This window comes from Mirounga angustirostris, unplaced genomic scaffold (assembly GCF_029215605.1).
Source record: "Mirounga angustirostris isolate CCGP_5_RB_7025 unplaced genomic scaffold, mMirAng1.0.hap1 SCAF_6, whole genome shotgun sequence".
NCBI lineage: Eukaryota > Metazoa > Chordata > Mammalia > Carnivora > Phocidae > Mirounga > Mirounga angustirostris.
In genome coordinates this window covers 281,415-296,226 of record NW_026991714.1, presented here as the reverse complement: position 1 = coordinate 296,226, position 14,812 = coordinate 281,415, and the positions used below count along the sequence as shown (strand labels likewise).

Genomic DNA, 14,812 nt, shown 5'->3' with positions numbered 1-14,812 from the left:
AGGAATAAAATATCATTTAGTTAGGGTTGTTCTCAGATACAGTTCCTTGATAAGTGCTGCTCGGTTCCACAGTCTCCATCCAGGAATGTCTCTACCTGTCTTGTTGCTGGGCAGTCCATCAGCAATGGGTGGCATTCATTTGAGCAAGGAGGAATTCTTAGAGATAATATTGATGCATGTATTACAGCCAGGACCAGAATGGAAGGAGCTTTGGACTGTTGATGTAAACAAACACCGGAAACCAAGGAGAATTAGAAATCCACCAGGTCTCAAAATTAGTCATCTGTGTTAGTGTTAGGGATGGGAGACAGGGATGAAGGAATATAGAAATGAAAAATGAAATCACCAGAAAATAAAATCAAACACTGTGAGGTCTGACCATCATTCCAGCAACTTGGGGTCAGAGAAAGATGGGCTCTTCTCCCTCTCCTGGCTTCTTTTTCTGTAATCTCACATCCTCAGCTTGCCATCTGTGACCAGTGGTTGTAGGGCAATCCAGACAAATGGAATAGTCCCCAGCATAGTCACACATGTCACTCTGTCCCTCTGTTCTATCTTCTCAGCTAAATTTGTTTGATTTTACTAACTCTGTTTTACCCTGTTGAGAAATTGGATGCTCACCCCATCTAGGCAGGGTGCCCTGTTCAAAAGGTATCTATGTCCCAACAGCCGAGAAGAGACCCAGAGAAATGGTAGAGAGGCTCACAGGACTAAAGCTCTGTGGGTGTTAGGGATTCGAGTTTCATGTTTAAGTTACAACTACAAAATTGCTTTAGATCTGTGTATTCCTAACTACACTGAAGATCTTGAGGAAGTAGGTTCTGGGAAGATATCTTTGAGTTAAGAAATCAGAGAGTTAGAAGATGTGGTCATTGATTTGGGAACCTGAGGCAATTAGAATCTCCAGAATTCAGTGCCATTTTTTATCATCTTAGAAAAACAGGTATGATGCTTTTATGGCTAGCCCCAAAAGACCAAAACTATAATTGTCTAATAAATAAGATTGGGAATACAGGGACCCAGTAAACGATTTCAAAGTCGTTTCTAGACAGTTTCTTGCTGAAGGAAGATGCTAAGTGGAAGTCTGGCAAGTAGATGCGTTTTGGAGTTTCAGTCCTCCCGAAGGCTGTAGACTTGGCACTGTCCATTCCTTCAAGCAGCTGACAACAGACCTTCTTTTGCCTTAACTCGTGAAAGGACAGACTACCGTTAGGGTTGTCGTAAAACCTCCTCTTCCGTAAATCCTTGTATAGCCGGGACCATGTTATGGGTATAGTGAGCTTAGGATCCTTGTTAGCACTGTACTGTCTATATCTCAGCTCTCCCGCCTTTGCCCTTCCAGCGAGCGGTTTCCTTCTTGAGCCTCTACATGACTAATGAGACAACCCAAAGGAGAGTGAGATGTAGGGGGAAACATTCAGAATTTTTTTTTTTTTTTTTTTTTAAGATTTTATTTATTTATTTGACAGAGACAGAGATAGCGAGAGCAGGAACACAAGCAGCGGGAGCGGGAGAGGGAGAGCAGGCTTCCCGCCGAGGAGGGAACCCGATGCGGGACTCGATCCCAGGACCCCGGGATCATGACCTGAGCCGAAGGCAGACGCTTAACGACTGAGCCACTCAGGCACCCAAACATTCAGAATTTTGATTCAGCTCGACATGATAAGAACACTCACCTCTTATTCCCATTTCTGAAGCCAGTCACTGTGTGTGTGTCTTGTCCCTACACAAGGAAATTAAATGGAAAGTACTGTGACTGAGGCTTTAGCACCACTTCTGTCTTGGTATTTTCTTCATCCTAGGATTTGAATCCCCTGGGTGAATTGGGACAGACCTAAGTTCCCTTGAATTTCAGTAGAAATTGTTCAGTAGAAAAAAAAGTTTTAACTTTTCTGTGAACCTGCACTGTTGAAATACCTTAATTTTTTTCTTGTCTAGTGAGCCAGACCGAGGAAGGCTGACTCCCTCCCCGGACATCATTGTTTTATCTGATAATGAGGCTTCCAGTCCCCGTTCCAGCTCCCGAATGGAAGAAAGACTCAAAGCAGCCAACCTAGAGATGTTTAAGGTAAAAAAAAAGCGAGAAGAAAGAGAAAACAGTATCTTCATTTTTTGCTCCTCCTATTTTAAGAGTCCCAGTTCTGTGTTTTTATAGTTTACTTTTTTAATCTAAGTAATTACCCACTGATGAAACTTTTTATGTGATTCTCAACCTCAAGGGCATGCCCTTTAATTTTTTAATTTTTTTTATTTTTTAAAGATTTATTTATTTTTATTTGAGAGAGAAAGCACAAGTGGGAGAAGGGGCAGAGGGAGAGAGAGAATCTCAGGCAGATTCCCCACTGAATGCAGAGCCCAACACTGGGCTCTATCTCACGACCCTGAGATCATGACCTGAGCTGAAATCAAGAGTAGGATACTCAACCAACTGAGCCACCCAGATGCCCCTAAAGATTGTTTTTAAGATTTTATTTATTTATTTGGCAGAGGGAAAGCACAAGCAGAGGAAGCGACAGGTAGAGGGAGTGGGAGTGGGAGAAGCAGGCTCCCTGCCGAGCAAGGAGCCTGATGTGGGGCTTGATCCCAGGACCCTGGGATCATGACCTGAGCCGAAGGCAGATGCTTAACGACCAAGCCACCCAGACGCCCCGCCCCTAAAGATTTTATTTTTAAGTAACCTCTACACCCAACATGGGGCTCGAACCTACAACCCCCAAGATCAAGAGTTACATGTTCCACCTACCTACTGAGCCAGCCAGGCACCCCAAGGGCATGCACTTTTACAGGGAATTAGAGCGGAGTGAAGAAGATAGTTTGACAATCACTTCTTGGCCTTTTGGCTAAGATCAAGTGTAGAAGATAGTTTGACAGAGCTTATTCAGTATAACTCATCTTTGGAAAATATGAAAACAAAACTTCGTAAGTCACATAAACTCTTGGCTGGAACAACTCTATCCTGGTTCTCATAATATGAAGGGATTCCTCAGTTTTTATGTATATCTAGAAGAAACTTGGCTTAAGAAGATCCAGAAACATTATTTTAAAGGAAAGCAGTGTCGGGTGCCTGGGTGGCTCAGCCGTTAAGCGTCTGCCTTCGGCTCAGGTCATGATCCCGGGGTCCTGGGATCGAGCCCCGCATTGGGCTCCCTGCTCCGCGGGAATCCTACTTCTCCCTCTCCCACTCCCCCTGCTTGTGTTCCCTCCCTCGCTGTGTCTCTCTCTGTCAAATAAATAAAGTATTTTTTAAAAAAGGAAAGCAGTGTTTTCCTGTGGCCATTCTTCTATTTTGCCAGAAATCTGGTTGATTATGATTTATATGTGGTCTCTCCTTTGATTCTGTAAGCATTTTTTGAGCACCTGCTGAATACCAAGCACTGTGCTGGAATCCAGGGACACAAAAATACCAGTCCCAGTGCTGCTTCTGCTTGGTGTGGAAGATGATTTCAGACCGAGAAGAAAAGATCATCTTGCAGGAAGGGACTCTGGCTGGGTGCCTGCTCCCATAGCTAGCCCTCCTGTCTCCTTAGGGGAAAGGTGTGGAGGAACGGCAGCAACTCATCAAGCAGCTGAGGGATGAGCTGCGATTGGAGGAAGCCCGGCTGGTGCTGTTAAAGAAACTGAGGCAGAGCCAGCTACAGAAAGAGAACGTGGTCCAGAAGGTATCACGCCCTAGTAATATGGGTCTGGGTTTGAGAATGGACTCCCCCAGGTAGGTTCAGTTGGGTGGCCCGTTCTTCTCTGGTTCTGTGGTTTTTAGTTTCTAAGAATAGTGATTTTTTTTTTTTTTTTTTTTTTTTTTTAAATCTTAGGCTTTAATCAAGAAAACCTTGATTCCATTTTTCTCATTTTTCATTTGGTCAACAGAAGCTTTACTCCCAACAAGGAATTTTAAAAGTCTGGGAGTGTTCCAGATTTCTGCCTCTGTTTCATTGTCTTTTCTCTCTCTCAGACCCCAGTTGTGCAGAATGCAGCATCCATCGTTCAGCCGTCTCCTGCCCATGGGGGACAGCAGGGCCTGTCCAAGCTTCCCTCCCGGCCTGGAGCCCAAGGGGTTGAACCACAGAGTCTGAGAACATTACAGGTATGTGACCCGCCTTGGGGTCTTTGTGTCAGAGAGCCCTGTCTCTCCCATCTCTGGTTTGGGACTTTTGTGACAATTATAGAAGAACCTGGCCATAGTGGGGATGCTTTTACTCAGTCCTGGGTCCCTCCTGGCATGACTTGGTGTGTGGTACTAGGTGGCATAGTAGGGTGAATAATCCTTATCTTCCCATTGTGGTTTTTCTTATCCGGATGTTTCTAGCTTAGCCCTTTTCCATCTAGGGTTAGATAGCTTATACCAAGGTATAAGGGAATTCCTACCACTAATCAGGATTTACACTGATGGTACATTTATTCCGTAGATCATTAGACAAAATTACCAACTCTGTGTTTCCACTCAGCTGTGTGTTACAGACAGTGTTACCTCATTAGCATTTTGGTGGGGCATTTTACCAGCTATGACTACTTCTTTTCCTCTTCTCCCCCTTCAGGGTCACAGTGTCATCCGTTCAGCGACCACTACCACCCTCCCACATATGTTGATGTCTCAACGTGTTATTGCACCAAACCCAGCCCAGCTACAGGGTCAGCGGGGCCCACCCAAGCCAGGCCTTGTACGCACCACAACACCCAACATGAATCCTGCCATCAACTACCAGCCGGTAAGAGAGCCCTCGTGTGGAAACAGAGAAGTCTTTTATTGCTCTCCCTGTTGAAAGGACCATAGTGTTTAGGGGTTTGGACATAGAGAAGCTGTAGGACAACCCAGGGTAGTTTTGGTGGAGCTTGAATTGACAGCACTGGGGAGTTCCCTGAGGACAGGAGTGGACAAAGGGAGTCTGTACAGCAGGGCAGCGGTGAGCCTGACACCTGCCTGGAAGAAGGCAGGGGCCTGGGGAAGAAGAGGCATAAGGACAGAGGACAGAGAGCATCCCCTTGTTTTCCTTTCAGCAGTTGTCAGTCCTAGCCACTATCATTCTCCTTTCCTGTGTGCTGGAGATCTTTTTCATTGAGGTTGGACACCTCCTATCTTTTCCTGAGTTTTGGGAAAGCTAAGCAGTCCAGACGAGGCTCAGATAATGTTTTCTGCCATGAAAGCAAGACTTGGTCCTTGCTCCCACATCCCATCACTGACCCCTGTGCTCCCTGCATTCCAGCAGTCGAGTTCTTCTGTTCCCTGCCAGCGCACAGCATCCTCTGCCATCTATATGAACCTTGCTTCCCACATCCAGCCAGGGACCGTGAACAGAGTGTCCTCACCACTTCCTAGCCCCAGCGCCATGACCGATGCTGCCAACTCCCAGGCTGCAGCCAAATTGGCTCTTCGCAAACAGCTGGAAAAGACACTCCTGGAGATTCCACCCCCTAAACCTCCCGCTCCCTTGCTTCACTTCCTGCCTAGTGCAGCCAATAGCGAGTTCATCTACATGGTGGGCTTGGAAGAAGTTGTACAGAGTGTCATCGACAGCCAAGGTGAGGCTACTTCCTCTGGTCAGTCTTTTATCTGAGCAAGAGGCTGCCAAGCCTGATTGACAAGTAACCTCTCCTTACTCTTGCCAAACCACCTCTCCTTCGTTATTCAGAGGCTGTTCGGGAGCAGCATAGCAGAAACGCTTTTTGTGTGTGTGTGTAGCTTAGGCTTCTTCATATTTTTATTGTATTTTCTGTATGTTGTATAGTTTTTGCAGTATATTGTTCAGTTCTTTTCAGTGGTGCCTAGCATGATGTATGCATAATTTGGTGACTAGAACACTTGTTAATGTCTGTGTTTATGTGGCATTGTGCTACATTATTATGTTCAGTCCCTGCCGTTTGAGTACTTACAGTTGAGAAAATAGACTTACTGAAGGAGATGACTATGACCACATAAAAGCTGTGAACCAGCCCTGAACCAAACTGTGAAGTATTAACACTAACAGAAGTTACTAAGCCTGAATTTCCAAACATGGGGACCTAGGGGGACACCTGACAGTAGAGGAAAGTGCCTGTGAAAGTATTGGCTCTAAACAGATCACAAAGTGAGTGATTCAGACACTGATAACTAAAAATTGTGACTGTCTGGGCTGGGGGTAAGTGCAATCTGACGTAAAAAGATGCTGTGAAGCAAAAGTGTTGGCGGAGTTGGATGGATCCGGTGTCCTCTGAATGAAGCAGGTTTCCGTCTCGCTGGTGGACGAGGAAGTCAGGGAGCGTGGGTTCTTGGGCCAGCTTTGTCATGAGCAGCCACGCTTCTCAGACTTGGCTTCCTCGTCTGTAAATGGGGTGCTGTGCTCTGAGTTCCCTAAGGTGACGTTGTTACAATTGAATGAAATAAAAGTATTTTCTAAATTGTAGAGTCTCCTTCTTACTTCAGCAGAATAACCTTCTGAAAAATTGATTTGATGAAGAAACAGGAGGTGGGGAAATGTGAAAGCCCTGATGATTCTTTTTGTTGGCATCTAGGCAAGAGCTGTGCTTCACTCCTGCGGGTTGAACCCTTTGTCTGTGCCCAGTGCCGCACAGATTTCACCCCCCACTGGAAGCAGGAGAAGAATGGTAAGATTCTGTGTGAGCAGTGTATGACCTCCAATCAGAAGAAGGCTCTGAAGGCTGAACACACCAACCGGCTGAAAAATGCTTTTGTTAAAGCCCTACAGCAGGAACAGGTAAGAATTCTGACTTCTCACCAGCCACCTGCTCAGGTTGGGTTTTCCCAAAAGGTGGTTCTTTCTAGTTTAGTGGAGTTGTCTGTGTGATCCCCACAGTCCCCGACGACCTAGGCTCCTGGTGCCTCAAGGCCCAGGTTCCCTGTTTGTCTGCTTACCGTTCTGTCTTCCCATTTCCATTTGACTGTCTCTGGTTGGGCAAGAGCGCAACGACAGAGTGGTCCGGGGTGGGGAGGGACAGAAGGCTGAGATGTGGCTTTCCATCCCTAGCGGCACCAACGAAGTCCCTCCATTCACTCCACTTCATTTCCTCCTCAGTCAAATGGATTCTGGCGGGAGGGATTTATACCTGAACCTCTTGGAGAGACAGAATCTCTCTAGTCCGTGTTTGGCAAGGGAATGACAGTGGAGGGAGTGAACTGTGACACGGCCCAGGGAAGAGGAGTGGCGCGGAGTGAGCAGACCTGCCCTGTAGTGTTAGCGGAGTGAGAACACCTGGGAGAGGGGAAGATGTGTTGGGAGGCTTGGATCCTTCTCCTCTGTCCTGTCTCCACCCCCCACTCATCAGACCCCTTTGGGTAGCATCACGGATCTTCTGGAAAATGGGTAGACGAGAGTCCAAACTAAAACCTCAGTAAACTCGTCGGCATTCAGCGCTTCAGTCAGCTGGTTGCCACCACCCAGACCTCTCCTGCCCGCGTCTGAGCACCAGCTTTCCTGGGCAGACGGATCCCCGAATCAGCGAAGCAGTGTTGGCTGCTTGAGCCCAGAGATCTTAGCGCACCTGCCCCGCCCAACTCTTGCCGTTTCCATATCCCTCCTCCTCGCTGGCAGCGTTAGAGATAGGAAGACCTCTAGGTTTTCTGGGTAGGAAATGGAGTGCTGTCCCGCCAAGTTGACCTGATGACTCCCGACAGGAAATCGAACAGCGACTCCAGCAGCAGGCAGCCCTCTCCCCCACTGCGGCTCCCGCCGTGTCCAGTGTCAGTAAACAAGACACCATAATGAGACATCATACGCTTCGGCAGGTGAGGTTCTCTGGGAGGGCTCGTCAGCCGTTGGTCCCATCTTGTCCTTTTTCGGCGGGAAGTCATTCTGCACTTCTGGGCTCCCATACCCTTCCCTCCCCCTTGTCCCTTCGGTGGCGGCAACATTGTGATCCGCCGTCTGCTCGCCCTTGCAGGCTCCCCAGCCCCAGAGCAGCCTCCAGCGTGGCATACCCACCTCTGCCCGTTCCATGCTTTCCAACTTTGCGCAGGCGCCCCAGCTCTCTGTGCCCGGTGGCCTCCTCGGGATGCCAGGTAAGAAGGGCTGATGGGACCAGCTCCCTGGGCGAACAGCTGCTGCTTCTGTTTCTGCTCTCTCTTTAGGCCCCCTCCCTTCACTCTGTTATTTGGCAAGTGTTGGCCAAATTCATAATACATTCAAGACACAGCACACTAGGGTTTTGGTAGTGAAAACGGCCCAGTCCCTGCCATTACCAGTTCGCTGTCTGGTGCGCCCTGTTGGTGGGCGTGTGGTTGCTGATCTCTTGGCGAGAAGAGCAGGGTGCTGTTTGAATGATGGAGGGATGCTTCTTCACAGTCGGCAGCCCCAAACCCAGAGCAGATTCCGTGAGTGCATCTCTTTGCCTTGGTTAATGCCCTCTCGCCACTGTTCCCTCTGACTGTCCCATCCCATCAAGACTGTGCTTATTATACTCCGGGTAGGACCGAAGTGTCAAGAAGACCTCGTTCCCTAAAGCTGGGGTGCAGAGGGGCAGTTGATCGCCGACATAGAGCTTGGCTGAGTCTGGACAGGTGCAGACGGCGTCTGCTGCCTCCTCCCCAGCTCCAGCTCCGCGCCCCTGGCTGGCGCAGTCCAGAAGGTTCCGCCTCTTCTAATGCCTGCCCCCCACCCACCCACCCTGCTTTTGTCTCCTGGGTCCAGGTGTCAACATCGCATACTTGAACACCGGCATTGGAGGACACAAAGCTCCCAGTTTGGCAGACCGGCAGCGGGAGTACCTTTTAGACATGATCCCTCCCCGGTCTATAGCGCAGTCCATCAGCGGGCAGAAATAACGCCCGTCCACTCACGCTGCCCAGCCTCGAACCCTTCACCCCTCCTCTCCCATCGCCCCCAACTTCCGTCGCATGCAGTGCCTGTGCCGGTGCCCACCACGGAGAACAGAGACGCAGAGACGCAGAGAGACGCAGAGACACGGACAGCAGACACCGCCCTAGAGGCCCACAGGATGCGCCGGCCCCGCCGCCCCCCTCCCTCTCTCACCACTGCGGTCCTGCTGCCTCATCTTCTCTGCGGTTTCCACTCACAGTGAGGTGCTCCTCGCCTCCGGTGGAGGTCGGAGTGAGGTCCTGGGGAGACATCTAAGCCCTCTGACGCGTGTTTCTAAAGTTTTTATGCTATAATTATTGTCATTTTTAATGATGTTGTGTGTCCTCCCTTTGTTCAGTGGACGGTTAAACCTTTTTATTTTCCCTCAATATTTTTCTTTTTTGTCTTTTTTTTTTTTTTTTTTAAACACAGATGATATTCAGATAAATGACAGGAGCATTGCAGGGGGCTCCCCAATGGGACAGGACTGGGAGTGTTGGGGGCAGAAATTTTTAATGCACTTAACCTGGGGTGGGGTCAGGGGTTTGGCATCAAAGAGAGGACGTCAGCCCTGGGTGTCTCTGGTCTGGACAGTCTGGGAGGCAGTGTTCAGCTGAAGTTGGGCTCTAAGAATGAGGGGAAAGATCCTGGAGGGAGAAGCTTTAATCCACAGAGAAGGGGACAGGGACATACGAGGACAAGCCAAGAGGAACGGAGGCTGGTCTTGGCCTCCTGGATGCTCTCCTGGTCCCAGTGGAGGTGGAAGTCTCTTCCAGGTCAACTAGCCCAAAATTATTTCATCTTATTTTCTTTGTAAAATTCTGCCCCTCCCCCCTGCCTTTTTAATCCTGATCTGCTCCTGGCAAGAGGGAAGAGCAGCCCCGTTGTAACCGTGTCCTAGAAGTGAGACAGAGGAGGGAAGGGATAGACTGGGGGTGGGGGCGGAGAGACGGAGGGCTTTGTCTCCCAGCAGGTGAGACCCCATCTGTCTTTCCCTCCACCCTGGGTGCCAGGTGCCAGGAGGGGAGGGCAGGGAGGCCTGACCAGCCTGGAGTCCGGCACTGAGTGCAGCACCCACTGCCAGAACCAGACACCTCTCGTTAAAACCAGCTCTGCACCTCTGTGCAAAGTAGCTGTTGTCGCCCCCCCACCCCACCCCCCAGAACTCTCTTAATTTTCCTTTTGTGTTGTTTTCAGCTTTTTCTTAAGTGCTACTAATGTAGAGAATGAACTGAATTGTGCAATGTTGCTGTTCTGGGGTCAGGGGAGGTTAGCATCCCATCTATCTGCCCACACCCTGGGGGCGGGGGGCGGGGACCAGGCTGGTTTGAGGTAAGGGAAGCCCCTTCAAGGTGGGGGTTTCTGCTCTCCTGTAATGTTCACTCACCTGCCTGTGCAGCTCTAGAAGCTGCCAGAGTGCGGGGAAGGGGGGAAGGGTTACTCGGAGCAGAGAGGTGTGAGGACTGGAGTTTGCCCTTGAAAGCCACCTGGAAAAATTCTCCCACTTTTATGTTAAGAAATTAAATAACTTTTTTAAAGTAAGAAGGCACTTTTAAAATTAACACACACACACACACAAACTGCACACCCTCCCCATAAAGTTTGGGGGTTGGGGGGGTGGAGGAGTTGGGATCAGGCTCAGTACCCCCCTCTCCGTACCCCAGAGCCCTGCGGGCCTCCCTGGGTTTTTTCTTTCCTCCCTTCCCCCAAATTCATTGAGCACTTAATAAAGGAGCAGAGATACACCCTGTGTCTGGGCTCCCCCAGTGGTGAAGTGATCTGAAGCTAGATGCTAGTAACAGATAATGATGGGGCTGTTTGGAGTATTTTCCAGGGGGAATATGGTACCCCTGACTGTAAGTGGTGGGAGAGGGAGGGGGGTTATGAAACTGGGTCTGGGATTATTTTAAAATTATATATATATATATAAAGATATATTCTTACATCTTTTCTTTACCCTCTGTGCTTTGAAAGCACTGGATAAATCGTTTGGTTTTGCTTTTCTCTCTTCCACGAATTTGGAAGCTTCTCCTCCCCCCCCCCCCCCCCCCCCGCACGCCCAAGTCATCTTGCCTTGTGGCATGTCTGTCTAGCCTCTTCCACCCCGCCCACCATGATGAAGTGCCATTTCTGTTATGTCTCCCCTCCCCCAGCTCGGAGGTACCAGGTGCCCAAGCCTGTCACTTGAGATTAAAAGTAAGGAACAGAGAATGTGCAATACCGTCTGGTTGGGGCCGTCCCTGCCCTGAGCTGAGCCTCCTCCCTGGGAGCCAGGCCACCTTTGAATGGGGTTTGGAAGTAGGATGTGTAGACAAGAGGGGAGTAATGGGGAAGGAATGCCCAGCCGAGTGCCTGCCAGGGTGCTGAGGTAACGGGGGTGGACGGAGGACAGGGGGAGCCTTCCCTGCTTCTGTCCCCTCAGGCTCAGTTGCATAGAGGCTGCTTATTGACTAGTATAGCTCCGTGACCCTTTGCTCAATCGCTGAGGTTTGATTTCTTATCCCTCCTCCCCATTTTCATGCCCTTCCCTGGGATTCGTGATGGGGGTGAGTTTTCCTTAATCATGGTGAAGTATTAGCCTTCCACCTCCTCCCTTGCTCCCCACCCCCATCCTTCTGTCTTCCTTATTTCTCTAGGTTTTCATCACTGACCACCTTGTGTCCCTCCGAGTCTCTTGTTGCTCTCCATCCCCTGGCTGGGCCTGTAGACACTAAACCTCATGCCTAAAGATGGGAGGAAAGACGCTCTGTTCAGAGTTATCCTCTCCCCCAGAGCTCTGAAGCTCAGGGGACGACTAGAGTCAGGACCCCCTGGTTCTTCCTGGCTTCCTCCGTATCCAGAGGTTCTCCAAGTAGTGGTTTATGGACAGTGGCTTACTCCCTAGACGCCCGAAACGAGTAGATGAGCAGGAAAGCTTGGGTAAAGCTGAGGGACAGAGGTCCTCATTTGTCAATTTTTTTTTTAATTTTTAATTTTCATTTTCTATTTTTGTCATTTGACCACAGCATCTGGACTTTCTCCATCCCTGGAATAAGTATTTTTCCACATTTTTGGATGTATGTATGGTAGACAATTTTTTTTTAAGACACAAAGATAAATGTTTTCCTGCTTTGGTTACCTTTCCTTTCCCCTTTAAAAGGACTTAGCTCTAGAGCCGCTTTGTAAAGATGCTTCTTGGTATTTTACTTTTGTCCCTTTCCCCAAGCACTCCTTCCCCCTAACCCTCCTCTCCACACCCCACCGCACCCGGCCCTAGGCTCCCCTGCCCTCCAACAAGACCTTCATTAGCTTATGATACTTGCTGCCGAGATGTTATAACAAGGACTCATTCGTGTATATAAGCTATTTCTTGATCCATTTAAAAGGAATTGTACATTGTGTAGAAAAAAAAAAAAAACCTGAAAAAGAGAAAAAAAAGCCCTCGCCATGGATATTGTGAAACTGTGTTACGTCATTTTGTAATGTGCCGTTTGTGTATGATCCGTGCAAAAGGGTTTCTGGGGAAGGGGCGGGGGTAGGGAGGCAGGGCTGTGGAGGGTGGGGCGGGGAGTGGGCCGGGCCCAGCACACTGAGACTGGCGGCTGCTCCAGCCCCATCCCTCCTTAGAGATGCCACCTCCCCCACCACCCACCCCTAATTTGTGCCTTGCCTCCCGCCCTGGAGTAGTCCTCCGGGTCACCAGCACTGCCTTGGCAGAGCCCACTCCCTACCCTAACCTGCCCCCCTCCCTACACCCCAGCATTAGGTGGATACTGTGGGGAAGTGCTGGGGGGTCGGGAGGTAGCCGAGGAATGGGGCAGTTCCCGGGGGCATTGAAACCAAGTATTATTATGAATTGTAACTGTATTTGCACTGTTTTTTTTCCTCTGATTGCATCAGCATATATACAATATACCTATATAACAAAATTCAGTGTCAAGCTTTCTTATGCAAGGGATCTCCCCCACCCCGCCCCCCCCAAAAAGAACCTAGTTCCACGGGTCTTTGAGAGTAGATTATCAGGGGTGATAGAAGGAAAGGATTTTAACAAGTCATTCTAGGAAAGCCTCACGGACGGAGCTACGTGTATCTGCACGCGGTTTTCGGCTTCGCAAATTGGGGTGAGGCGGTTCCCCATGAAAGCCAGAGCTCCTGGTCTGGGCCGTGGGGCGTGGAGCGCCGCAGCACGCGGGGTGGGGGAGGCAGCACTGTCCGGAGACCTGGGGTCTGGCCCCGGGCTCTCCCACTGACTTGCTTTGTGACCTTCGGTAGAGTTCATCTTCCGGGTCTCCGTTTTCTTACTTGCGAAGTGACAGGGGCGGTCACCTGGCCACCACGTGTAAAATTCGACCTTATGCTTCCTTCCTCACCTGCAAAACAACAGCTTGAGGTGGGGAAGGTGTGGGGCTGAAGATGCAGGGGGGACACCTACGTGTTGAGGTGCAGTGTGTGCGACCGGGCGCATGAGGGCTGCCAGGCCCCTGCCATTACTTTGGTTTTGGGAGAGGCGGCAGAGTGATGTCTGGACATCAGGAGGCCTGTGACTGCTTTGCCCTCAGACCCACAGGGCCCCCGGGGTGCTTGAGCGGTGGTGCCCGGCTGGCGGTCTAGTCACGCACACCCTTGTGGGCTGCGGGGTGCAGAACGTGCCCATCTTCTTGGCGACAGCGTAGCGGAGCTCAGATGCACTCCAGTTCCTGTGCCCTTCAGAACTCACGCCAGCCCTCGTGGGGGCTCCCCACAGCCTGGCTGAGGCTCCCACACTCCAGGCTCCCGGCTGGGGAAGCCTGGAGAGCATCTGGGAAGGTGGCCGAGGCCTGGCGAAGGCTGGGGCAGAGGGGTTGGGGCGGGGAGCGGGGCTGGGGCGGGACGGGCCTCTCTGAGTGGGGGTGGGGGGGCAAGACCCTTTTGCACAGGCCCTAAGTTTCCTTTTTTTAACTCATTCTGATTTTCTGCATTGTGTTTGGAAATTAAAATGAAAAAACCAAGACCAACGGAAACTGGTTTTCAAAAAGGCAAATACACTCCCATCTGTTTCAGATGCTGCTGAGCATTTCAGCAGTAACAGATTCAAGTAATAAGCTAATTTTTGGAGAAAGGATTAAAAGAAAAACTTTGTAATATTTATCACTTGCAAGCTATGTTTAATAAAGAAAGGAATGGTTTCTAAACTTCCCTGTGGCTCGTGCTTTAGTCCTGGCAGGCATGGGGGCGGCAGTTTGGCGGGGGCGTTCCAGGGGTGATTGGGGGAGGAGCTCTGCCTGTGCCCCCTACAGGGACGGGGTAGCTCTGGGTGCCCCCTTTCCTGCCAGTGGTTATTGACACCTTCATGTGGAGCTGGTGTTCTAGAAGCCACTGACCTGGTGACGGAGGGTCTGACACTGTTGGGAAGGAGGCTGGGTCTCCAGCTGTCCTTGGTCCTTCCCATCATACTGCTCCCGTCTCTCCTGGTCACTGGACCCTCTGTAATGTGCTGGTTTCCGGGGTGGCGGCCTTCGGAGCACCTACACTGCCCTGCAGCAGCTCCCTCATCCACACACGGCGTCCCCCGAGTTCTCCTTCCAAGCCAGAATATTGACCAGATCCTAATTTTTTTCCATTTGGCTTTTTATTTCCAACAGAGTACTTCGGTCAGGTCCACCCAGAGGACAGGATGTTGAAGTTTGGGGCTGTTGGTTTTTTTTTCTTTTAACTATGCACTTAAATTTAAATCCAATTAACATGTATTATTAGTTTTAGAGCTAGAGTTCAGTGATTCATCACTTAATGTACAACACCCGGTGCTCATCCCATCCCGTGTCCTCCTCAATGCCCATCACCCAGGGACCCTACCCCCCACCCCCTCCCCTCCAGCAGCCCTCCGTTTGGTTCCCTCCAGGTAAGAGTCTCTCATGGTTTGTCTCCCTCTCTCTGATTTCGTCTTGTTTTATTTTTGTCTCCCTTCCCCTGTGATCCTGTTTTGTTTCTTAAATTTCACACCGTACTCAACACCCAAAGAACAAATAATCCAGTCAAGGAATTGGGCAGAAGACATGAACAGACATTTCTCC

At 50.0% G+C, this 14,812-nt stretch overlaps 1 protein-coding gene across 3 annotated transcripts in view; it reads left to right on the top strand.

Annotated features, from left to right (window-relative positions):
* GATAD2B (GATA zinc finger domain containing 2B) overlaps positions 1–13,928 on the top strand; it is a 94,933-nt gene extending 81,005 nt beyond the window's left edge. For 2 of the 3 annotated variants that reach the window (XM_045876434.3, XM_045876433.3), the window contains exons 3-11: positions 1,939–2,068; positions 3,528–3,659; positions 3,950–4,081; positions 4,533–4,703; positions 5,199–5,514; positions 6,484–6,686; positions 7,604–7,714; positions 7,870–7,987; positions 8,616–13,928. In XM_045876434.3, coding sequence (XP_045732390.1) covers positions 1,939–2,068; positions 3,528–3,659; positions 3,950–4,081; positions 4,533–4,703; positions 5,199–5,514; positions 6,484–6,686; positions 7,604–7,714; positions 7,870–7,987; positions 8,616–8,749 — 1,447 coding nt within the window. In that variant the 3' untranslated portion in view covers positions 8,750–13,928. The remainder of the gene's footprint in view (positions 1–1,938; positions 2,069–3,527; positions 3,660–3,949; positions 4,082–4,532; positions 4,704–5,198; positions 5,515–6,483; positions 6,687–7,603; positions 7,715–7,869; positions 7,988–8,615) is intronic. The other variant, XM_064593595.1, reaches the window with a different exon arrangement.
* The last annotated feature ends 884 nt before the right edge of the window (positions 13,929–14,812 follow it).